Here is a 25,162-nt window from a genome sequence, read left to right as displayed (position 1 = left end):
TGAAAAAACCCTAAGGCTATAGCCTTTCCGTTTTTTCGATTTTTGGGGGTCAAAAAATCGAAGAAAAATCCGGTTTTCGGTGGGTTTTCGCCGGAATATTCCAGTTTCAAACTGGTTTTGACCGGTTTCTGCCTCCTACCGAACCTCCAAACCGGTTTAAACCGGTTTTGAAAATCGAAAATTTTGACCCGATTTTTGAAAAAACCCTAAGGCTATAGCCTTTCCGTTTTTTCGATTTTTGGGGGTCAAAAAATCGAAGAAAAATCCGGTTTTCGGTGGGTTTTCACCGGAATATTTTGGGGGTCAAAAAATCGAAGAAAAATCCGGTTTTCGGTGGGTTTTCGCCGGAATATTCCAGTTTCAAACTGGTTTTGACCGGTTTTTGCCTCCTACCGAACCTCCAAACCGGTTTAAACCGGTTTTGAAAATCGAAAATTTTGACCCGATTTTTGAAAAAACCCTAAGGCTATAGCCTTTCCGTTTTTTCGATTTTTGGGGGTCAAAAAATCGAAGAAAAATCCGGTTTTCGGTGGGTTTTCGCCGGAATATTCCAGTTTCAAACTGGTTTTGACCGGTTTCTGCCTCCTACCGAACCTCCAAACCGGTTTAAACCGGTTTTGAAAATCGAAAATTTTGACCCGATTTTTGAAAAAACCCTAAGGCTATAGCCTTTCCGTTTCTTCGATTTTTGGGGGTCAAAAAATCGAAGAAAAATCCGGTTTTCGGTTGGTTTTCGCCGGAATATTCCAGTTTCAAACTGGTTTTGACCGGTTTCTGCCTCCTACCGAACCTCCAAACCGGTTTAAACCGGTTTTGAAAATCGAAAATTTGACCCGATTTTTGAAAAAAACCTAAGGCTATAGCCTTTCCGTTTCTTCGATTTTTGGGGGTCAAAAAATCGAAGAAAAATCCGGTTTTCGGTGGGTTTTCGCCGGAATATTCCAGTTTCAAACTGGTTTTGACCGGTTTTTGCCTCCTACCGAACCTCCAAACCGGTTTAAACCGGTTTTGAAAATCGAAAATTTTGACCCGATTTTTGAAAAAACCCTAAGGCTATAGCCTTTCCGTTTTTTCGATTTTTGGGGGTCAAAAAATCGAAGAAAAATCCGGTTTTCGGTGGGTTTTCGCCGGAATATTCCAGTTTCAAACTGGTTTTGACCGGTTTCTGCCTCCTACCGAACCTCCAAACCGGTTTAAACCGGTTTTGAAAATCGAAAATTTTGACCCGATTTTTGAAAAAAACCTAAGGCTATAGCCTTTCCGTTTCTTCGATTTTTGGGGGTCAAAAAATCGAAGAAAAATCCGGTTTTCGGTGGGTTTTCGCCGGAATATTCCAGTTTCAAACTGGTTTTGACCGGTTTCTGCCTCCTACCGAACCTCCAAACCGGTTTAAACCGGTTTTGAAAATCGAAAATTTTGACCCGATTTTTGAAAAAACCCTAAGGCTATAGCCTTTCCGTTTTTTCGATTTTTGGGGGTCAAAATATCGAAGAAAAATCCGGTTTTCGGTGGGTTTTCGCCGGAATATTCCAGTTTCAAACTGGTTTTGACCGGTTTTTGCCTCCTACCGAACCTCCAAACCGGTTTAAACCGGTTTTGAAAATCGAAAATTTTGACCCGATTTTTGAAAAAACCCTAAGGCTATAGCCTTTCCGTTTCTTCGATTTTTGGGGGTCAAAAAATCGAAGAAAAATCCGGTTTTCGGTTGGTTTTCGCCGGAATATTCCAGTTTCAAACTGGTTTTGACCGGTTTCTGCCTCCTACCGAACCTCCAAACCGGTTTAAACCGGTTTTGAAAATCGAAAATTTGACCCGATTTTTGAAAAAAACCTAAGGCTATAGCCTTTCCGTTTCTTCGATTTTTGGGGGTCAAAAAATCGAAGAAAAATCCGGTTTTCGGTGGGTTTTCGCCGGAATATTCCAGTTTCAAACTGGTTTTGACCGGTTTTTGCCTCCTACCGAACCTCCAAACCGGTTTAAACCGGTTTTGAAAATCGAAAATTTTAACCCGATTTTTGAAAAAACCCTAAGGCTATAGCCTTTCCGTTTCTTCGATTTTTGGGGGTCAAAAAATCGAAGAAAAATCCGGTTTTCGGTTGGTTTTCGCCGGAATATTCCAGTTTCAAACTGGTTTTGACCGGTTTCTGCCTCCTACCGAACCTCCAAACCGGTTTAAACCGGTTTTGAAAATCGAAAATTTTGACCCGATTTTTGAAAAAACCCTAAGGCTATTGCCTTTCCGTTTCTTCGATTTTTGGGGGTCAAAAAATCGAAGAAAAATCCGGTTTTCGGTGGGTTTTCGCCGGAATATTCCAGTTTCAAACTGGTTTTGACCGGTTTTTGCCTCCTACCGAACCTCCAAACCGGTTTAAACCGGTTTTGAAAATCGAAAATTTTGACCCGATTTTTGAAAAAACCCTAAGGCTATAGCCTTTCCGTTTTTTCGATTTTTGGGGGTCAAAAAATCGAAGAAAAATCCGGTTTTCGGTGGGTTTTCGCCGGAATATTCTAGCTTCAAACTGGTTATGACCGGTTTCTGCCTCCTACCGAACCTCCAAACCGGTTCAAACCGGTTTTGAAAATCGAAAATTTTGACCCGATTTTTGAAAAAAACCTAAGGCTATAGCCTTTCCGTTTTTTCGATTTTTGGGGGTCAAAAAATCGAAGAAAAATCCGGTTTTCGGTGGGTTTTCGCCGGAATATTCCAGTTTCAAACTGGTTTTGACCGGTTTCTGCCTCCTACCGAACCTCCAAACCGGTTTAAACCGGTTTTGAAAATCGAAAATTTGACCCGATTTTTGAAAAAACCCTAAGGCTATAGCCTTTCCGTTTCTTCGATTTTTGGGGGTCAAAAAATCGAAGAAAAATCCGGTTTTCGGTGGGTTTTCGCCGGAATATTCCAGTTTCAAACTGGTTTTGACCGGTTTCTGCCTCCTACCGAACCTCCAAACCGGTTTAAACCGGTTTTGAAAATCGAAAATTTTGACCCGATTTTTGAAAAAACCCTAAGGCTATAGCCTTTCCGTTTTTTCGATTTTTGGGGGTCAAAAAATCGAAGAAAAATCCGGTTTTCGGTGGGTTTTCGCCGGAATATTCCAGTTTCAAACTGGTTTTGACCGGTTTTTGCCTCCTACCGAACCTCCAAACCGGTTTAAACCGGTTTTGAAAATCGAAAATTTTGACCCGATTTTTGAAAAAACCCTAAGGCTATAGCCTTTCCGTTTTTTCGATTTTTGGGGGTCAAAATATCGAAGAAAAATCCGGTTTTCAGTGGGTTTTCGCCGGAATATTCCAGTTTCAAACTGGTTTTGACCGGTTTCTGCCTCCTACCGAACCTCCAAACCGGTTTAAACCGGTTTTGAAAATCGAAAATTTGACCCGATTTTCGAAAAAAACCTAAGGCTATAGCCTTTCCGTTTCTTCGATTTTTGGGGGTCAAAAAATCGAAGAAAAATCCGGTTTTCGGTGGGTTTTCGCCGGAATATTCCAGTTTCAAACTGGTTTTGACCGGTTTCTGCCTCCTACCGAACCTCCAAACCGGTTTAAACCGGTTTTGAAAATCGAAAATTTTGACCCGATTTTTGAAAAAACCCTAAGGCTATAGCCTTTCCGTTTTTTCGATTTTTGGGGGTCAAAATATCGAAGAAAAATCCGGTTTTCGGTGGGTTTTCGCCGGAATATTCCAGTTTCAAACTGGTTTTGACCGGTTTTTGCCTCCTACCGAACCTCCAAACCGGTTTAAACCGGTTTTGAAAATCGAAAATTTTGACCCGATTTTTGAAAAAACCCTAAGGCTATAGCCTTTCCGTTTCTTCGATTTTTGGGGGTCAAAAAATCGAAGAAAAATCCGGTTTTCGGTTGGTTTTCGCCGGAATATTCCAGTTTCAAACTGGTTTTGACCGGTTTCTGCCTCCTACCGAACCTCCAAACCGGTTTAAACCGGTTTTGAAAATCGAAAATTTGACCCGATTTTTGAAAAAAACCTAAGGCTATAGCCTTTCCGTTTCTTCGATTTTTGGGGGTCAAAAAATCGAAGAAAAATCCGGTTTTCGGTGGGTTTTCGCCGGAATATTCCAGTTTCAAACTGGTTTTGACCGGTTTTTGCCTCCTACCGAACCTCCAAACCGGTTTAAACCGGTTTTGAAAATCGAAAATTTTGACCCGATTTTTGAAAAAACCCTAAGGCTATAGCCTTTCCGTTTTTTCGATTTTTGGGGGTCAAAAAATCGAAGAAAAATCCGGTTTTCGGTGGGTTTTCGCCGGAATATTCCAGTTTCAAACTGGTTTTGACCGGTTTCTGCCTCCTACCGAACCTCCAAACCGGTTTAAACCGGTTTTGAAAATCGAAAATTTGACCCGATTTTTGAAAAAAACCTAAGGCTATAGCCTTTCCGTTTCTTCGATTTTTGGGGGTCAAAAAATCGAAGAAAAATCCGGTTTTCGGTGGGTTTTCGCCGGAATATTCCAGTTTCAAACTGGTTTTGACCGGTTTCTGCCTCCTACCGAACCTCCAAACCGGTTTAAACCGGTTTTGAAAATCGAAAATTTTGACCCGATTTTTGAAAAAACCCTAAGGCTATAGCCTTTCCGTTTTTTCGATTTTTGGGGGTCAAAATATCGAAGAAAAATCCGGTTTTCGGTGGGTTTTCGCCGGAATATTCCAGTTTCAAACTGGTTTTGACCGGTTTTTGCCTCCTACCGAACCTCCAAACCGGTTTAAACCGGTTTTGAAAATCGAAAATTTTGACCCGATTTTTGAAAAAACCCTAAGGCTATAGCCTTTCCGTTTCTTCGATTTTTGGGGGTCAAAAAATCGAAGAAAAATCCGGTTTTCGGTTGGTTTTCGCCGGAATATTCCAGTTTCAAACTGGTTTTGACCGGTTTCTGCCTCCTACCGAACCTCCAAACCGGTTTAAACCGGTTTTGAAAATCGAAAATTTGACCCGATTTTTGAAAAAAACCTAAGGCTATAGCCTTTCCGTTTCTTCGATTTTTGGGGGTCAAAAAATCGAAGAAAAATCCGGTTTTCGGTGGGTTTTCGCCGGAATATTCCAGTTTCAAACTGGTTTTGACCGGTTTTTGCCTCCTACCGAACCTCCAAACCGGTTTAAACCGGTTTTGAAAATCGAAAATTTTAACCCGATTTTTGAAAAAACCCTAAGGCTATAGCCTTTCCGTTTCTTCGATTTTTGGGGGTCAAAAAATCGAAGAAAAATCCGGTTTTCGGTTGGTTTTCGCCGGAATATTCCAGTTTCAAACTGGTTTTGACCGGTTTCTGCCTCCTACCGAACCTCCAAACCGGTTTAAACCGGTTTTGAAAATCGAAAATTTTGACCCGATTTTTGAAAAAACCCTAAGGCTATTGCCTTTCCGTTTCTTCGATTTTTGGGGGTCAAAAAATCGAAGAAAAATCCGGTTTTCGGTGGGTTTTCGCCGGAATATTCCAGTTTCAAACTGGTTTTGACCGGTTTTTGCCTCCTACCGAACCTCCAAACCGGTTTAAACCGGTTTTGAAAATCGAAAATTTTGACCCGATTTTTGAAAAAACCCTAAGGCTATAGCCTTTCCGTTTTTTCGATTTTTGGGGGTCAAAAAATCGAAGAAAAATCCGGTTTTCGGTGGGTTTTCGCCGGAATATTCTAGCTTCAAACTGGTTATGACCGGTTTCTGCCTCCTACCGAACCTCCAAACCGGTTCAAACCGGTTTTGAAAATCGAAAATTTTGACCCGATTTTTGAAAAAACCCTAAGGCTATAGCCTTTCCGTTTTTTCGATTTTTGGGGGTCAAAAAATCGAAGAAAAATCCGGTTTTCGGTGGGTTTTCGCCGGAATATTCCAGTTTCAAACTGGTTTTGACCGGTTTCTGCCTCCTACCGAACCTCCAAACCGGTTTAAACCGGTTTTGAAAATCGAAAATTTGACCCGATTTTTGAAAAAACCCTAAGGCTATAGCCTTTCCGTTTCTTCGATTTTTGGGGGTCAAAAAATCGAAGAAAAATCCGGTTTTCGGTGGGTTTTCGCCGGAATATTCCAGTTTCAAACTGGTTTTGACCGGTTTCTGCCTCCTACCGAACCTCCAAACCGGTTTAAACCGGTTTTGAAAATCGAAAATTTTGACCCGATTTTTGAAAAAACCCTAAGGCTATAGCCTTTCCGTTTTTTCGATTTTTGGGGGTCAAAATATCGAAGAAAAATCCGGTTTTCGGTGGGTTTTCGCCGGAATATTCCAGTTTCAAACTGGTTTTGACCGGTTTTTGCCTCCTACCGAACCTCCAAACCGGTTTAAACCGGTTTTGAAAATCGAAAATTTTGACCCGATTTTTGAAAAAACCCTAAGGCTATAGCCTTTCCGTTTTTTCGATTTTTGGGGGTCAAAAAATCGAAGAAAAATCCGGTTTTCGGTGGGTTTTCGCCGGAATATTCCAGTTTCAAACTGGTTTTGACCGGTTTCTGCCTCCTACCGAACCTCCAAACCGGTTTAAACCGGTTTTGAAAATCGAAAATTTTGACCCGATTTTTGAAAAAACCCTAAGGCTATAGCCTTTCCGTTTTTTCGATTTTTGGGGGTCAAAATATCGAAGAAAAATCCGGTTTTCAGTGGGTTTTCGCCGGAATATTCCAGTTTCAAACTGGTTTTGACCGGTTTCTGCCTCCTACCGAACCTCCAAACCGGTTTAAACCGGTTTTGAAAATCGAAAATTTGACCCGATTTTCGAAAAAAACCTAAGGCTATAGCCTTTCCGTTTCTTCGATTTTTGGGGGTCAAAAAATCGAAGAAAAATCCGGTTTTCGGTGGGTTTTCGCCGGAATATTCCAGTTTCAAACTGGTTTTGACCGGTTTTTGCCTCCTACCGAACCTCCAAACCGGTTTAAACCGGTTTTGAAAATCGAAAATTTTAACCCGATTTTTGAAAAAACCCTAAGGCTATAGCCTTTCCGTTTCTTCGATTTTTGGGGGTCAAAAAATCGAAGAAAAATCCGGTTTTCGGTTGGTTTTCGCCGGAATATTCCAGTTTCAAACTGGTTTTGACCGGTTTCTGCCTCCTACCGAACCTCCAAACCGGTTTAAACCGGTTTTGAAAATCGAAAATTTTGACCCGATTTTTGAAAAAACCCTAAGGCTATTGCCTTTCCGTTTCTTCGATTTTTGGGGGTCAAAAAATCGAAGAAAAATCCGGTTTTCGGTGGGTTTTCGCCGGAATATTCCAGTTTCAAACTGGTTTTGACCGGTTTTTGCCTCCTACCGAACCTCCAAACCGGTTTAAACCGGTTTTGAAAATCGAAAATTTTGACCCGATTTTTGAAAAAACCCTAAGGCTATAGCCTTTCCGTTTTACCGATTTTGGGGGTCAAAAAATCGAAGAAAAATCCGGTTTTCGGTGGGTTTTCGCCGGAATATTCTAGTTTCAAACTGGTTATGACCGGTTTCTGCCTCCTACCGAACCTCCAAACCGGTTCAAACCGGTTTTGAAAATCGAAAATTTTGACCCGATTTTTGAAAAAACCCTAAGGCTATAGCCTTTCCGTTTTTTCGATTTTTGGGGGTCAAAAAATCGAAGAAAAATCCGGTTTTCGGTGGGTTTTCGCCGGAATATTCCAGTTTCAAACTGGTTTTGACCGGTTTCTGCATCCTACCGAACCTCCAAACCGGTTTAAACCGGTTTTGAAAATCGAAAATTTTGACCCGATTTTTGAAAAAACCCTAAGGCTATAGCCTTTCCGTTTTTTCGATTTTTGGGGGTCAAAATATCGAAGAAAAATCCGGTTTTCGGTGGGTTTTCGCCGGAATATTCCAGTTTCAAACTGGTTTTGACCGGTTTTTGCCTCCTACCGAACCTCCAAACCGGTTTAAACCGGTTTTGAAAATCGAAAATTTTGACCCGATTTTTGAAAAAACCCTAAGGCTATAGCCTTTCCGTTTTTTCGATTTTTGGGGGTCAAAAAATCGAAGAAAAATCCGGTTTTCGGTTGGTTTTCGCCGGAATATTCCAGTTTCAAACTGGTTTTGACCGGTTTCTGCCTCCTACCGAACCTCCAAACCGGTTTAAACCGGTTTTGAAAATCGAAAATTTTGACCCGATTTTTGAAAAAACCCTAAGGCAATAGCCTTTCTGTTTTTTCGATTTTTGGGGGTCAAAATATCGAAGAAAAATCCGGTTTTCGGTGGGTTTTCGCCGGAATATTCCAGTTTCAAACTGGTTTTGACCGGTTTCTGCCTCCTACCGAACCTCCAAACCGGTTTAAACCGGTTTTGAAAATCGAAAATTTGACCCGATTTTTGAAAAAAACCTAAGGCTATAGCCTTTCAGTTTCTTCGATTTTTGGGGGTCAAAAAATCGAAGAAAAATTCGGTTTTCGGTGGGTTTTCGCCGGAATATTCCAGTTTCAAACTGGTTTTGACCGGTTTCTGCCTCCTACCGAACCTCCAAACCGGTTTAAACCGGTTTTGAAAATCGAAAATTTTGACCCGATTTTTGAAAAAACCCTAAGGCTATAGCCTTTCCGTTTTTTCGATTTTTGGGGGTCAAAATATCGAAGAAAAATCCGGTTTTCGGTGGGTTTTCGCCGGAATATTCCAGTTTCAAACTGGTTTTGACCGGTTTTTGCCTCCTACCGAACCTCCAAACCGGTTTAAACCGGTTTTGAAAATCGAAAATTTTGACCCGATTTTTGAAAAAACCCTAAGGCTATAGCCTTTCCGTTTTTTCGATTTTTGGGGGTCAAAAAATCGAAGAAAAATCCGGTTTTCGGTTGGTTTTCGCCGGAATATTCCAGTTTCAAACTGGTTTTGACCGGTTTCTGCCTCCTACCGAACCTCCAAACCGGTTTAAACCGGTTTTGAAAATCGAAAATTTTGACCCGATTTTTGAAAAAACCCTAAGGCAATAGCCTTTCTGTTTTTTCGATTTTTGGGGGTCAAAATATCGAAGAAAAATCCGGTTTTCGGTGGGTTTTCGCCGGAATATTCCAGTTTCAAACTGGTTTTGACCGGTTTCTGCCTCCTACCGAACCTCCAAACCGGTTTAAACCGGTTTTGAAAATCGAAAATTTGACCCGATTTTTGAAAAAAACCTAAGGCTATAGCCTTTCAGTTTCTTCGATTTTTGGGGGTCAAAAAATCGAAGAAAAATCCGGTTTTCGGTGGGTTTTCGCCGGAATATTCCAGTTTCAAACTGGTTTTGACCGGTTTCTGCCTCCTACCGAACCTCCAAACCGGTTTAAACCGGTTTTGAAAATCGAAAATTTTGACCCGATTTTTGAAAAAACCCTAAGGCTATAGCCTTTCCGTTTTTTCGATTTTTGGGGGTCAAAATATCGAAGAAAAATCCGGTTTTCGGTGGGTTTTCGCCGGAATATTCCAGTTTCAAACTGGTTTTGACCGGTTTTTGCCTCCTACCGAACCTCCAAACCGGTTTAAACCGGTTTTGAAAATCGAAAATTTTGACCCGATTTTTGAAAAAACCCTAAGGCTATAGCCTTTCCGTTTTTTCGATTTTTGGGGGTCAAAAAATCGAAGAAAAATCCGGTTTTCGGTTGGTTTTCGCCGGAATATTCCAGTTTCAAACTGGTTTTGACCGGTTTCTGCCTCCTACCGAACCTCCAAACCGGTTTAAACCGGTTTTGAAAATCGAAAATTTTGACCCGATTTTTGAAAAAACCCTAAGGCAATAGCCTTTCTGTTTTTTCGATTTTTGGGGGTCAAAATATCGAAGAAAAATCCGGTTTTCGGTGGGTTTTCGCCGGAATATTCCAGTTTCAAACTGGTTTTGACCGGTTTCTGCCTCCTACCGAACCTCCAAACCGGTTTAAACCGGTTTTGAAAATCGAAAATTTGACCCGATTTTTGAAAAAAACCTAAGGCTATAGCCTTTCAGTTTCTTCGATTTTTGGGGGTCAAAAAATCGAAGAAAAATCCGGTTTTCGGTGGGTTTTCGCCGGAATATTCCAGTTTCAAACTGGTTTTGACCGGTTTCTGCCTCCTACCGAACCTCCAAACCGGTTTAAACCGGTTTTGAAAATCGAAAATTTTGACCCGATTTTTGAAAAAACCCTAAGGCTATAGCCTTTCCGTTTTTTCGATTTTTGGGGGTCAAAAAATCGAAGAAAAATCCGGTTTTCGGTTGGTTTTCGCCGGAATATTCCAGTTTCAAACTGGTTTTGACCGGTTTCTGCCTCCTACCGAACCTCCAAACCGGTTTAAACCGGTTTTGAAAATCGAAAATTTTGACCCGATTTTTGAAAAAACCCTAAGGCAATAGCCTTTCTGTTTTTTCGATTTTTGGGGGTCAAAATATCGAAGAAAAATCCGGTTTTCGGTGGGTTTTCGCCGGAATATTCCAGTTTCAAACTGGTTTTGACCGGTTTCTGCCTCCTACCGAACCTCCAAACCGGTTTAAACCGGTTTTGAAAATCGAAAATTTGACCCGATTTTTGAAAAAAACCTAAGGCTATAGCCTTTCAGTTTCTTCGATTTTTGGGGGTCAAAAAATCGAAGAAAAATCCGGTTTTCGGTGGGTTTTCGCCGGAATATTCCAGTTTCAAACTGGTTTTGACCGGTTTCTGCCTCCTACCGAACCTCCAAACCGGTTTAAACCGGTTTTGAAAATCGAAAATTTTGACCCGATTTTTGAAAAAACCCTAAGGCTATAGCCTTTCCGTTTTTTCGATTTTTGGGGGTCAAAATATCGAAGAAAAATCCGGTTTTCGGTGGGTTTTCGCCGGAATATTCCAGTTTCAAACTGGTTTTGACCGGTTTTTGCCTCCTACCGAACCTCCAAACCGGTTTAAACCGGTTTTGAAAATCGAAAATTTTGACCCGATTTTTGAAAAAACCCTAAGGCTATAGCCTTTCCGTTTTTTCGATTTTTGGGGGTCAAAAAATCGAAGAAAAATCCGGTTTTCGGTTGGTTTTCGCCGGAATATTCCAGTTTCAAACTGGTTTTGACCGGTTTCTGCCTCCTACCGAACCTCCAAACCGGTTTAAACCGGTTTTGAAAATCGAAAATTTTGACCCGATTTTTGAAAAAACCCTAAGGCAATAGCCTTTCTGTTTTTTCGATTTTTGGGGGTCAAAATATCGAAGAAAAATCCGGTTTTCGGTGGGTTTTCGCCGGAATATTCCAGTTTCAAACTGGTTTTGACCGGTTTCTGCCTCCTACCGAACCTCCAAACCGGTTTAAACCGGTTTTGAAAATCGAAAATTTGACCCGATTTTTGAAAAAAACCTAAGGCTATAGCCTTTCAGTTTCTTCGATTTTTGGGGGTCAAAAAATCGAAGAAAAATCCGGTTTTCGGTGGGTTTTCGCCGGAATATTCCAGTTTCAAACTGGTTTTGACCGGTTTCTGCCTCCTACCGAACCTCCAAACCGGTTTAAACCGGTTTTGAAAATCGAAAATTTTGACCCGATTTTTGAAAAAACCCTAAGGCTATAGCCTTTCCGTTTTTTCGATTTTTGGGGGTCAAAAAATCGAAGAAAAATCCGGTTTTCGGTGGGTTTTCGCCGGAATATTCCAGTTTCAAACTGGTTTTGACCGGTTTCTGCCTCCTACCGAACCTCCAAACCGGTTTAAACCGGTTTTGAAAATCGAAAATTTTGACCCGATTTTTGAAAAAACCCTAAGGCTATAGCCTTTCCGTTTTTTCGATTTTTGGGGGTCAAAATATCGAAGAAAAATCCGGTTTTCGGTTGGTTTTCGCCGGAATATTCCAGTTTCAAACTGGTTTTGACCGGTTTCTGCCTCCTACCGAACCTCCAAACCGGTTTAAACCGGTTTTGAAAATCGAAAATTTGACCCGATTTTTGAAAAAAACCTAAGGCTATAGCCTTTCCGTTTCTTCGATTTTTGGGGGTCAAAAAATCGAAGAAAAATCCGGTTTTCGGTGGGTTTTCGCCGGAATATTCCAGTTTCAAACTGGTTTTGACCGGTTTTTGCCTCCTACCGAACCTCCAAACCGGTTTAAACCGGTTTTGAAAATCGAAAATTTTGACCTGATTTTTGAAAAAACCCTAAGGCTATAGCCTTTCCGTTTTTTCGATTTTGGGGGGTCAAAATATCGAAGAAAAATCCGGTTTTCGGTGGGTTTTCGCCGGAATATTCCAGTTTCAAACTGGTTTTGACCGGTTTCTGCCTCCTGCCGAACCTCCAAACCGGTTTAAACCGGTTTTGAATATCGAAAATTTTGACCCGATTTTTGAAAAAAACCTAAGGCTATAGCCTTTCCGTTTTTTCGATTTTTGGGGGTCAAAAAATCGAAGAAAAATCCGGTTTTCGGTGGGTTTTCGCCGGAATATTCCAGTTTCAAACTGGTTTTGACCGGTTTCTGCCTCCTACCGAACCTCCGAACCTGTTTTGAAAATCGGAAATTTTGACCCGATTTTTGAAAAAAACCTAAGGCTTTCCGTTTTTTGGGGGTCAAAAAATCGAAGAAAAATCCGGTTTTTTTCAGTTTCAAGCTGGTTCTAGCCGGTATGGATCGAACTGCACAAGATCACCGATTTCGTTTATGGTTAAAGCTATTTGAATTGGTGTGAGATATTGTCATAAAAAATTGATTGTAAGTAACTGGAAATCTGTGCTAAACCTGCTAAGTTAAGAGTTTAGCTCTTTCCGCCACCCAGTGTTTTTTTAAGGTGACCGAAACGGTCCCACAAATTTCTCCAGCGGTTTCCCAAAATTTGGGTTTAAGCAAATATGGCTATTTTTTGGTATTTAAATGAAACACTTGCGGTCTCTTAAAACTACTTAGCGGTCACCCAAACCAAACCTTAAAAAAAACCTGCCGCCACCTACCAAAATTTAGCTAAATATGGAGCTGTCGTGAGGTACGGTGTTATGCGTCTATTTGAAAAGGTATTACCCCGTGATTTACAATCACAAGTATGTTTTTGGCAATGTAATGACGCAAAACAAGAAGACAAGCATTACAATCACTTGCTTCGAAACAAAATTCCCCAATTGGGGATTTCCCGACAAAACAAAACCGATTTATTGAAAAAAATTGACGTTGGCGTAAAACAAAAAACACAGTAAAAAAACGATTCTTTTTGACAAAATGATAAATTCGATGTCAAAAGCCAGCAACATGGGAAGTGATGCATAACAATAATAAAGCCAGCTGTTCGATAAAAAATGAAACAAAAATGGCGTTTCACACTTTTTACAATTAAATTATTTTAAACCAAAAATCAGTTTGTTGCAACAGGAGAAGAATGGAGAAAAGTACCAAGGTCGTACAAAAATCAGCAAAAACATTAAATGACCAATTACAAACCGTTATTGTACTCCTACAGTTCAGGTCAATGCAGCAAACTAATAATGCAGTTAAACAATAAATCGACTCAGAGTCAATGGTCGATATTTATGGAAATTATACAAGTTTGTAACATTTCATTCAACTGTTCAAATAAATTTTGAATTTGTTTATAATTGTTTAAGCTAAAATCATAACACCATTTAATTGTGTGGAAAACATTTTGAATTAGGAACAACAAAACACAGGAGCAAAATTCGTACATAATCCTTGCACCACCCACAATATACACTGGGCAACCCCACAAAATCCGCAAAAAATCTTTGGCACACAGATGGAAATTAGGAAGGGTTGACAAACAAATACGAGTCATGTAAATTATGAAGAATTTTTTAGGCGTATGCACGATTGAGGTGATTTTTTTTAATTTACAAACAAGTTTCTATTCGTTAAAGAACGGTACAAAATTTGAGCTGTACATTTTTCAAAGAAAAGTATCCTAGAAAGCAAATTTAACTGAAAATTTATGAGGTCTTTATGTTTCCTAAAAATTTTTGCCAGTAAAAGGTATTCGACACTAGAGCAACTAATTCTTGGAATTTAAAGTAACGCTTTTGAAAATTGATCGAAAATTTTAGGTTTTGGATCCGGTTTAAACCGGTTGTGAGGTTCCGAAAAAGATTACGACACTAGAGGAACTATATCTTTTCATTCAAAGGGACACTTTCATCCCCGGAAGAACGTCGTGGATAACCGGACGTCTTGAGGTGACGCCAAAAGAGCGCGGTCACCACGAACGAAAAGAGAGCAAAGCAGATGAGGAGCACAAACTGGATGTAGAGAGCAACCTGGGCTTCAGATGTGTCAAGCGACATTCCAAGGAATTCTGTAGCGATAATTGAGAGGGGGTTTTGCGTTGATTCCGAGTTGGCTGTTTCTGCAGAGTTGCTGTCATCGGATTCAGTGCAGTGATCACCCGATGTCTCGTCACCCAAACATGATGCGTATCTAAACATAGACATATATTCATAACTGGAACCAGCCCTGAAGCGTATGTGTAGACCAGCAATCACGGCACTTTCATATGTACATCACAGTACGCCATGACTTTCGACGGGTTTCCCGCTAAACCGTTGGTAGAGCGCGAGTCCCTTAAAGACTGCTGTCGTGGGTTCGAATCCCACCGCAGGCTAGATTTTTCTATCCTGTGTCTTGTCACATAGAAATGCTTGGTAACCGCTGAATCGGTATAACGTCTTTAATAGGCCTGGCGTACTGTGATTTAGTTAGTTTAAAATGTGAATATATAGTTGTATACCCGTTATATGTGTATTACAAGAGTTCCAAGCAGGTGTAAAATCAGCATTCAAAACCCTGTGGTACAAACCTGAATTTTGTCCGAATAAAAGATTAGACCGACCAATACGAAATTATAATACAAATGAGGCCGAAAATAACTGAGGGTGGTATATCTTATATCACGAGTCACCAGAGACTCAGTATGAGGGATTACGACAGTCGCCTATAATAACAGATACATGTGGCTCAGTGTTTTTTCAGTCAACTGATGCAAAGTGTGAACCCGAATTAGGCCCATGTTAATGAAACTTAGGTCTAAAACCCAACCAGAAACGCTCGCCCCAACATTTAACTCTATATGTATCATGTAATTGGAATGCATTATACAAAAATGTTATATTCAGTTGCATAAGATTTTGGTCTTTCATAAGATTACTTTGTAAAGGTAAGCATAACGTCACAACTGCAGTGCAACCATTCACCGAGCCAGAAATTATTTCATAGCGATTTTTTATGCTTTGGAAAAAACAGTCAGAGACTTAAAGAAGGTTTAGAAACACTGTACTATGACGATTCTAGCGATTCTTACCTCATAACCCTGGCAATATAGGTCTGGTCGTGAGTTCCATGGAAAAGATGAGCCATTGGCCCGAGAGCATAAACAGCCACATCTTCTCCTCCGTGTGATTCGGAATCAAGTGGAACTGCTGTCTGTTGAAGATATTCGGGCGATTCTGAAAAACAGTTTTGATTTTAAGGTGACATTCAAGCGGCCAGATTAGAATCACATGCTTAAGATTAAACCGACCGACCCTAAAACTTGGATGTGCAATCTGTCAATCTGTGGGCCAATTGTGGCTATTTTAGAGCTGACGAAATTCTAATCCAGTTTGGATTCTAAAAAGACTCGCAGTTACATATCGTTGGGTTATTTATATTTTCGCACGACCCTATCCTAAAACAATGACTAATACGATTTTCGTAAAAACTCTGTAAATGGGCCGGTCCTTCTTATTAAATTTAATTTTGTGGGTTTATTGTACTACAATAAACCTCCATTCGGTTTATCCGGATCTTTGTTTAATTCGGACAAAACTTGAGATACAAATGATTTGTAATGTGGTAAGGCTTTAACTAATCGAATCGGTCAATCCACGTCTTCGCCTAATCCGGACAAAACTAACACTTTCACTTCCTTTTAGTCACAAGCTTAATCACGAAATAATTGTACGTAGTTGTAACACCATGTGGAATTTCCCCCCAAAACGTCAAGAGCAATACCTAACACAGACGAATCTACTTAATCGCATAATCCGTTTAATTGCATAGAGATCATAAATCTTAATCATAAAGCCATTTGTTGCGAAAATCATCTAGTTAATCGCATAATCCGGATAATTGCATGAAAAGCCTGACAAGTTGGTAATGCCAGTGGTTCCCACCCAGTAAGGAATTGAAAACTTGGAGGAATTTACTGTAATTTTTTTTGTATTTTTCGACAATCAGGCGGCAGTCCGAGAACTGAAAATTGCCCTTTGTCGTTCACGGGGTTCGAACCCAGGACACTCCCGTGAGCGAATCCCGATCAGGTGTATTAGGTCAGGCGCGCCAGGCCATTCGGCCAAGTTCCCGCCCCATTTACTGTAATTTGTACATGTTTAAGCTTCCGGAACCTGTAAAATTGCTAAAATACCCAATTTTAAATGAAGTGTGGTTTAGCATCTACTATGTGGGAAGGAATGAAAATATTTTGAACTGCTAAGTGAGGAATTCGTCGAAAATGGTTTGAAACCGCTGGATTATGTGAATAATCGGATTGGTCAGTATATATACATCAACATTTGTGATCAAAACTTTCTAAAAAACTTTTTTAAACCTTACCAGTGATTTCTGTTGTTAGATTTTCCCTTCCTTGGCAACTTTCGTTGGTTTTTCCGCGAAAACCTGGTCCGTTTCCATACAACAACGTTGTGAAGGTTTTCCCGTCTTCAGCCAGTTGGATCATATGGTCGTTTTTACTAGAGGGCGCCAAACCTGCAAGATATTTATGAGCGGGGTATTTTTTAAAAAAAGAGTGCATTAAAAACGGCTAAAAATCTTTTTTTTTTCGAGTATACTAGTGGTTGTTTCATGCTGTTTTATTCTGATAATAATAATTAAATAAATAACTTTAATATCATGTTTCGAATTTGTAAAGTAAATTAGTATTCAACAGAATAAAGTTTCCAGCGCATGAAATATTATTTGAAACAGAGGTCGGCAATCTTTTAAACGCCGATTTACTTGTTACGTTAAGTGGTAATAAACTCGCGTGCTATTGCTGGTGTAATTTGTACCAGCTAATTAGAATAGCACTCAGAAATGAGACATATTCGTACGTATATAGGCTGCGTTTTAAGAGTATGAAATTATAACAAACTAGAAACAAGCGGTGCTATTTTTATAATTATGTGGAAAAGTATCAAATCGTCAATCACTTGCATGTCATGAACAGCCACAAATTGCCACTGATTTAGAAAATTAATGTTTTAATTGTTAATTTCACGGAATGGGCTCAATACTAAAGTAAGGGTGGAGCTACTAACACAAAAACTCACAGGTCAGGCCTGTTAATTTCCAAAAGGTGGCGCAACGGAGCATAGACTTTTGCTATGGCCATAATTGCTCAGTCAGACTCAACCGTTTACCAACTCACCCAGGATGGGGTTTCCCCTTTCACTGTAGCCACCCATCGTGAACACGTGACTGTGGTCGGCCGTCACAATCAGCAATGTGTCGGTTTGTGACGTCATCTTCAATGCTTGCGCGACCGCGTCATCAAAAGCCAAAGTATCGTGCAACGCGTCGTAGGCGCTGGTAGCGTGGTGGGCGTGATCTGAAACAAAAGATTATGTCAGAGGTTACTATAGGTCAACGTGAGTTAAAAAGGTCATTAAGAGTCAACGTAAAAAGGTCACTAAGGGTCAACGTAAAAAAGTCATTAAGAGTCAACGTAAAAAGGTAACTAAGGGTCAACGTAAAAAGGTCACTAAGGGTCAACGTGAATTAAAAAGGTCACTCAGGGTTAACGTGAAACCTAAGAAGTCATTGAGGATCATTGGAAAGCAATAAAGTTCACCTGATGAAAATCGGTTAAAACCGGTCTTAAGTGTGGCTGGTCGCCTAATTAAAATTTTTTTTTATTAAATTATAAATACAAAAAAGAAAAAGATTTTATTGAGCAAACGTTTCGACACAAACAATTTTATCATCAAAACCTGTTTTTTTTTCGAAACGTTTGCTCAGTAAAATGTCTACGTTTATTGAACATCTCTGGCAAAAAAGGTAATATTATCAAGAATAAAAATGTGAGATTATTGCTTTTATTTAAAAAAAAACAATTCAACCAACCGATTCTGCCTCCCTCCACAAGCAAGGCGAATCCATTCTCGTTTTTTTGTAGCATCTTAATGGCGGTTTCTGTCATTTCTGCAAGCGAAGGTTCTTTCGAATCTCCGGTTTTCTCCAACTTCCGGTCAGCATCGTATTTCATGTCTTCCGGCTCAAACATTCCTGAGAGTAAAACAGTGACGTCACAATACAGTTCTAGTGACGTAACAATACAGTGTTCTGTGACATAACCACAAACTTCAAAATTAGTTTGCAGGTTTTGGGAAGTAACACACTTTTCAGGTTCCCAAACACGGCAATGTTGACGTCATTAATAAGCGACGTCACAGTACAGTGACATCACGACAAAAAATGATGTGTGGCGCAGTGACGTGTTAACATTATTAAAGCCTCACAATTTTTTGTCGGTAATAGTAAGCATCACATTTTTCGATTCAAATCAACCCCACGTACCATTAAAGTTCATGAATTCGATGGTTAGATTATTAAGCAAGTAAACAAATGTGCTTACATGAAGCGTTGGGTTAAAGCGGATGAAACGTTTCCTGGTAATTGGTATCTATTACATGAAGCATTTAGTTAGGACTCCCTATATTGTGGAATGCCGATGCTCAGTGTGGGGAGACTTTTTACCGCAATGCATTGGACTTTGTTATGCTCGATTCAAGATTGCTACACAAATGCAATTATGAGCATACGTGAAATTTTGTGTTATTTCGCTTATTGTTCAAAATACACCTTTTGATGCACATAAAACGGTTTAAGTAAAACTAGGTATTTTCGAACTTAAATATAGGTGAACATGAGTTATAAGACAGCGAAACTGTTTATGACATAACTTTTACCATTTACGAACTATTTGTGGCAATGGCAAATAATGCCAAAAACACACAACCACTCAAAAAAATAAAAAAAATATTTCAAATGTTTTTTTTCACCTAGCAAAGTGTCTGTGCTTGCAAGATCGATTGCGTCAAGTCGGGTTTTGTTCCACACATACTGCGCTGATTTTCCCGCTGTTTCCTGCTTTTCCCGCCATTCCGCAATTAAATCTTTTCCGTCTTGTCGAACACCTAATTGATCCGGATATTCCGCATCAGATGTTGAGTTGGACCGGAAATATTTTCTTCCACCACCAAGCATAACCTGTTTACAAAAACATAAAGTTAAAATTTTAAAGCATAATTAAAACTAGTAAAGGGTCTTAAGAAAAATGAAAATTGAATCAACGGACTTGCAATAAAACAGGCACCTCGACGGCGGATTTATTGTGAGCATAACGCGTGCCGGTGTTGTCCGCCCACCAAGAATAAAAATGAAACATATAAAGTACGAAACAGACAGAGTTCTCAGTCGGGCCTAAGTTTGCATAAAACAAGCTTGATTTGGGCCTCAATTCACACTCGGCACTATATTTCTGTCGTGTATTTCAACAATTTTTGGTCCTAACCCTAGCCTATTTTATAAAAAACGAGTATGGCAAGGTTTGGGCTTATACTTTGGAGTTCGGGTCCACTTACAAATTGGGTATTAACTTTGAATTATGTACAAGTAAACAACTAATTACAACTAAATCGTGCATATGTAAGCTATTTTTATTCAATCAGTGTCTTATACAAAATTACATCAATTCGAAAGTCGGAAAATGTGTTTAATACACGATTATTAGTTGTTTAAAACCAGTTCTTGCAAGACGAAACTTCTTTTATGGCTAAAGTACGGGTTACCGTTTTTTTAATTACCAGCAATTTATTAATAGGCGGAGAAGAGTTTATGTTTTGTAAATTATAACATTAAACTGACATTACTATTTTTTCGTCCATTTCTAGGCAATCAAGCTTATGAAATTTAATGTGTTTAGACAACCACAGAGTATTAGGAGAGCTTCCACATTAAACAAAGAACTTTTCGACTGTTTGCCGTCGACAAACTCAGGTACACATTATTCCAATGCCGCCCAGTGGGAAGTATTAACCCAAGGACCGATTCCAGGAAAGGTAAAAGTTGCTCCTGAGTTTATCAAGCGATAAATTATCTGTCTGGCCTTGTGTTTGCAAAAAAAGCTTGCGCTATGGAGCTACAACATGGAAACCTCACTGCGGTGAAGATATACGAATCATGAATATCTTTAGAAAACACACAAACTCTAGACCAGTTTGACCACAAGCGTGTTCATTGCTTTTTAGCACTACAGAGAAGATCTTGTTTAAACATTAGAGTTGGAAATCGGGCCGGGTTCGGGCTTAGGTTTTTTTTTAAAAAGGCTTGATTCGGGCCTGACTTTACACTTTGTGTCAGTATTTTTTTTTTGAGTAAACTTAACTAGCTAAGGAGCTGGTTGTTGGACCTGAAGTAATGTCAAACAGCTTAGAACGCCTTGTTTAAGACCAATCGTCTATTATTGTCTATTGTCTGTCAATGAAACTTTTGGGATTTTAAAAAAAGATTCGGGCGTGGGCATGTACTTTCGGATTGGGGCCCGGTTCGGGCTCTGATTCCAGGCCCGTTTATAACTCTGCAGTGGCCACATAGGCGCCGTTCAACCGCAATAAAAGGGTTATTATCTTACCGTAAACTTGTGTGAATGGTCGACCAGTTGCTGAGCGATGTCTTTACATCCCAGGGTTTTAGCGTCTTCAGGCATATCAGCATCACTATACCACCTCCTCTGGGGGCAGTGAGCATAAGCTGCACTCGGTGTTGCGTGATTGAGACGAGTTGTCGTCACCACACCACTCGATTTACCTGCGAAAATGAATAGATTTTTATTCCGCAATTGTGTGCTGCTAAATTATTAGGGTATTTCAGCCTGTGTAGCTCAGTTGGTGGAGCGCAAGTCCCCGAAAGGCTGTTGTCGTGGGTTCGAATCCCACCGCAGGCTGGTTTTTGATAGAACACGCCTTGCCATACGTGGGAATGTTTAGTGATTTGGTATTACACCTTCAAAAGGCCTACCGTACTCTGCCTTTCTAGCTTATGCCTTGCTGCATAGAACTTTTTGGAAGATTGACTTGATTCGTTACTGCGCCGGTGTCTAGCATACTGTGAATATTTTATACCATTAAGGTTATTTAATTAAACAAATCAGAGGAACAACGTTTGTGAAAAACAGAAAGAAAGGGTGTTTTAATCTACCTCTTTTTGTCTAGTTCGAAACAATGTCATATTATACAGTTATCAAGTTGAACCATTTTCTTACAAAAATGCAGTTTGCGATAGCCAGTAGTAAACAGTTAAGTGTCCATTAATTGATTTGGAATATATCAGTGGAGAAAAATTTTGTGCAGCATGAGATTCTGCCTACCTAACTATTGGGCTCATGACTAAAAATGGTGTGAAACACTGGATTTTCCTAGTACACACCACAATTGTGCTTGTCGACGAAATTTTGTGAAACACTGGATTGTAAATACTTACCACTTTTGTATGCGTCGACGAAAATGGAATCAACAGATCTTTCAGGAGGCAAAGCACTGCTGCAGTTGCCCAGTTTAGCTGCAGCTGTGAGGCCCACAGTGAAGAAATTTGCCTTTACCCCACTAAGCATGGCTGTTGCTGTCGCCGCTGAATCCGATATCTGCCTGTCCACTGCATATGTCTGCAAAGTATGGTGATCGTTTTGTGAATTATATTGTGGAAAAGCATGTTCTAGTAAGGCTTAAAGTTGTACAATGACAAGATAAATCTGTTTTGGTCACAATATAACTGGAATTAAAGTAACAAAAATAACATATTGAAACATTTATTGTACTGTCATGTTAATATAGGCCAGTGGTTCTTAACCGGTGGGAAATGTATTCGGAGGGAAATTAGGTAAGCTTTCAATGAGCAGACTCGGGCATGAGGGTCAAATCCGGCTTTAAATTAACCGTTGAAAGTTACTTAGATTGATTTTATCAAGGTTTACAAGACACATTCAAATTCAAAGGCCGTTTGTTACATCACAGAGAAGACTAAAACCATCAATGACTTTGCTATTGTGCGTGAACAAAAGCCTTTCCTTTGTTGATTGTGATGCAACAAATGACTAATGCAAGCAGAGCAGACTCTTCAATATTCCAAAAAGTTTAATCTCTCACAGAAGCACTTTTTAAACTAACAAAATTATTTCATTTAAAGAATTTTTTTGTTAACGTAGGGCACAAAACATGATTATAAAAATAACAGAGGGTGAACTTCGAAGTTGGTAATTAACTTTAGTGGGAAACCACAGCAAAAAGGTTAAGAACCACTGATATAGGCTCACTGTTTGTAGTTTAGGTTGGCCAATTTAAATTTATAAAAGGTTAACCTAACTAACAATGAGTGTTTTCTATTAGTTTACTTTTTTACTGAAATGTTTGCTTAGAACAGAAAGTTCTGACATAGATACAAAAATTAGGTTTTTTTCTGCTGTAGCTGTAATTTTTAAAATTTCAAATCTGGCGTACATTAGTTGTTTGTAAAAAATTAAAATGTCTGGCATAATTGACAATGTCAATATCATTTATTTTAGTAAACAAATTTCATGCAACAAATTTGTCAGACCTTTAAACAGTTAAGGTCAATGCGTACAGATTTGCTCATAAATTTTATCAAGATTGCGTTTATCATTAACTTTCTTTTACCGACGATGATAAAAGTTTAAAAAAACAGACCCATGCTATTCGTAACGCAATATAGACCAGTTTATTTTCACTAAAACTGTTTTCTTTTGAAACAGCCTTTATTGTGGTTGACAGAAATAAGAGTCATTACACCAGAGGCAAAAAAATTGTTTGTTCTTTGCATCATTGTTAATTTCGTTCCCCCAGGAGTTAAACCAGCAGCAGACGGGATTAAAAAGCCGATTATGACCAACAATGAGTCAAGCGACAATCGCGACACCAAGGTTCTAAAAATCTTAGCGACTTTTCCCTGTTGGGTTTGATTGTCGACGACAAATGAATAACTTGGAAGACCGTTGGTGGTCGTTTCAAAGTAAAGTTAAGCATATGTTTTCAAAACGGGTTTTCACGACTCTTAATCTATTTTAAGCCACCGTTTGCGAGGCCTTTACGTGCTCACACATAGTAAATCTATATTATTTTACGGGTTTTGGAATAAATTTCCTATTGAAAAGGGGCATTTTTGCCTTCGAATTGGAAATCATTTGTTCCTATGCCCTTACTTTCAACCGGGCCATGTTTTGGGTTGTTGTTTCAAATAAAACTAAGTTGCCCATCATATTTAATGCTGGTTAACAACTCAATTCCGCTTCTTTCAGGACCTTAATGACTGTTATTAACCACAGTAACTAAAATATTACAATAAATAGTAAAGTTATGTATCATACTTAAACGAAAAAAACATTGACCATCGTTTTACCTTTATCAAAGCGGCGTTTGGAAACTTGTCAAATTCCAGAAGGGCTTCCTCCCCAGGTTGACCTTGGACTTGACCTTTCATGATTCTTCCCGCCGTTACCGTGGAAACGCCCATGCCGTCACCTGTTAAGAACAAAGTCAGTTACACGAGTGTAAGCTATGTTGAACAAAAATTATTACTGTGTTAAAAAAAATCTGTTTTATAAAAAAAGACACTGTTTCACATGTACAAGCAGAACGCCAAGAAAGATTGTACTTTCGTGAGGGGTTGGATACGTCAGAAATCGTTTAGGAAACTCCAAACAAGTGTATCATCCAGAAACAGTCCATCTTTTAGTTGTTAGTTAGAGTTGTACACAAGCTTAAGACTGGAACCCGAACCCCCAAGTTTAAGCCCGAAACCCGGCCCGAATTACACAAGCCTGATTGCAGTGGTCTGGTTTATTACCTATCATAATAATCACATTCTTGGCCTTGTTCAAGTTTTTCTTCACATTCAGCGCTGTATTCAGTTCCGTCTTGGTCGACTTTTCCCAAAATTCCGCCGTTTCCTCTACAAAATACATAACCCGTGGTTACTTTGTTTTTCGATATGTCTCGCCAAACCTGAAATTGTCCAGAGTCATTTAAATCGCTATCGTGCCATTTACTGTGGAAATCGTCTTGAAGTGATTGTGTACAATTTTTGTAACGCATTATTTAGTATCACAATAATACATGTGGACTGTAAAGGCTATGACATGAATTCCAAATAGGCCTGTTTTAATTTGCTTTAAAATCTCTTTTTCATGTCTTCTACATTAACTACATAAGATGTATTATGCTGTTAAATTCACAAAGTATTAACGGTTTATAAAATTTTCATATAAAACATATTGTCCAGTCAACAAATGAAACTTTGGTCCAAATGGACCCGAATAAATATTAACTAGTCTTACGGCCGTTTCAAATTCCTACCTGCCAAATCCCATACTGCGGCACTTGTAAAGCTAAAGCAAATAATTATAGCTACAAGCCGCAACATGCTTTCCGTTGTAATTACTAGTCAATGAAATTCTTATCTCAAGGACAATACCTGTACCTGCATGAAAAAAGTAGTGATTAGTTTTTTAAACAGCCACCGGCTTAGAAACGCAATTAGAATTGATTAGAAAGGTACATAATGCCAATACTACACCCTGTAGCTAATGTTCTGTAACTTATACATTAATGAAGTACTACTGCTGTTTTTGTTGCAGTTCTACATTAGTAAACATGCTTTGCATTCAATAGACTCTTTTTTTATTTACTTTGCAACAATAGCCATTGCAACGTCTGCGTTGACTAAATCGCACATAGTAATTGTCCGCGTTAATTGCAAAAGTTCCTTTTTTGACTTGGCGTTTCTGTTTTTCTAACTTACATGTCATTAGGCCTAGCTCATGATTTGTTGTGCCAAACTGAAAATGTGCAACAATACAGTGATTGTTTCGTGGTTAATATGTCACTAACTTTAAACAAACACAAACGACGTTTTTAGAACATTTTATCAAAACAAGTGTCTACCTACCAAACAACACTACAAACATAGCTGCTTTCTAAGCACTTATAAACAGAACACCTTTTAAACTTGTAACAACACAGCCTAAAAAACCAACTACACTTTGCAGCAAGCACTAGTCCTTCATACTACCTCAAGGCCTTTTTACGTTCAAATAAATTCCAACCTTTTTGCGCCAGGCCGTGTGCTGTAGGCGGGACCCGTAGCCTTTCAAAACACGTGCTTCTATCAAGCCGCAGTTTCCCGCTATTGTAACCTTACACCTTCGGTTTACTATAAGTTGGGAAGGAAAAATGAACGCACACAGTGTTTTATAAGTGAGTAATTAATGACTTA

The 25,162-nt window shown here is 39.3% G+C and overlaps 1 protein-coding gene and 1 non-coding gene across 2 annotated transcripts; one reads left to right on the top strand and one right to left on the bottom strand.

Annotated features, from left to right (window-relative positions):
- Positions 1-12,970: 12,970 nt before the first annotated feature.
- On the bottom strand, positions 12,971-24,365 carry LOC145214321 (alkaline phosphatase-like). Its single transcript, XM_080082830.1, has 11 exons — positions 24,244-24,365; positions 23,735-23,839; positions 23,288-23,409; positions 21,359-21,539; positions 20,511-20,686; positions 18,880-19,087; positions 17,942-18,103; positions 17,247-17,426; positions 16,433-16,585; positions 15,141-15,285; positions 12,971-14,260 (listed from the first exon to the last, which is right to left on the bottom strand). The coding sequence occupies exons 1-11, from the start codon at positions 24,308-24,310 to the stop codon at positions 13,951-13,953; spliced, it is 1,809 nt and encodes a 602-aa protein (XP_079938956.1). The 5' UTR covers positions 24,311-24,365; the 3' UTR covers positions 12,971-13,950.
- Positions 20,749-20,822, top strand: Trnas-cga (transfer RNA serine (anticodon CGA)). The gene has a single exon. It is a non-coding gene; the product is annotated as a tRNA-Ser (tRNA).
- Positions 24,366-25,162: the final 797 nt, after the last annotated feature.

The sequence above is a fragment of the Phallusia mammillata genome, chromosome 2, assembly GCF_965637545.1.
Source record: "Phallusia mammillata chromosome 2, kaPhaMamm4.hap1.1, whole genome shotgun sequence".
NCBI classification, from domain to species: domain Eukaryota; kingdom Metazoa; phylum Chordata; class Ascidiacea; order Phlebobranchia; family Ascidiidae; genus Phallusia; species Phallusia mammillata.
Note: the sequence above shows the minus strand (reverse complement) of the source record. Positions and strands in the feature narration are given on the sequence as shown.

Bases quoted from the DNA above. Each gene is read 5' to 3' on its own strand.
- LOC145214321 (XM_080082830.1), bottom strand. From the start codon at position 24,310: ATGTTGCGGCTTGTAGCTATAATTATTTGCTTTAGCTTTACAAGTGCC. The intron at 21,540-23,287 runs GTAAAACGATGG...CATACTTTGCAG, and splicing joins CAAACGCCGCTTTGATAAAG to ACATATGCAGTGGACAGGCA. The intron at 17,427-17,941 runs GTTGGTTGAATT...CTTTTGTTTCAG, and splicing joins TGTGGAGGGAGGCAGAATCG to ATCACGCCCACCACGCTACC.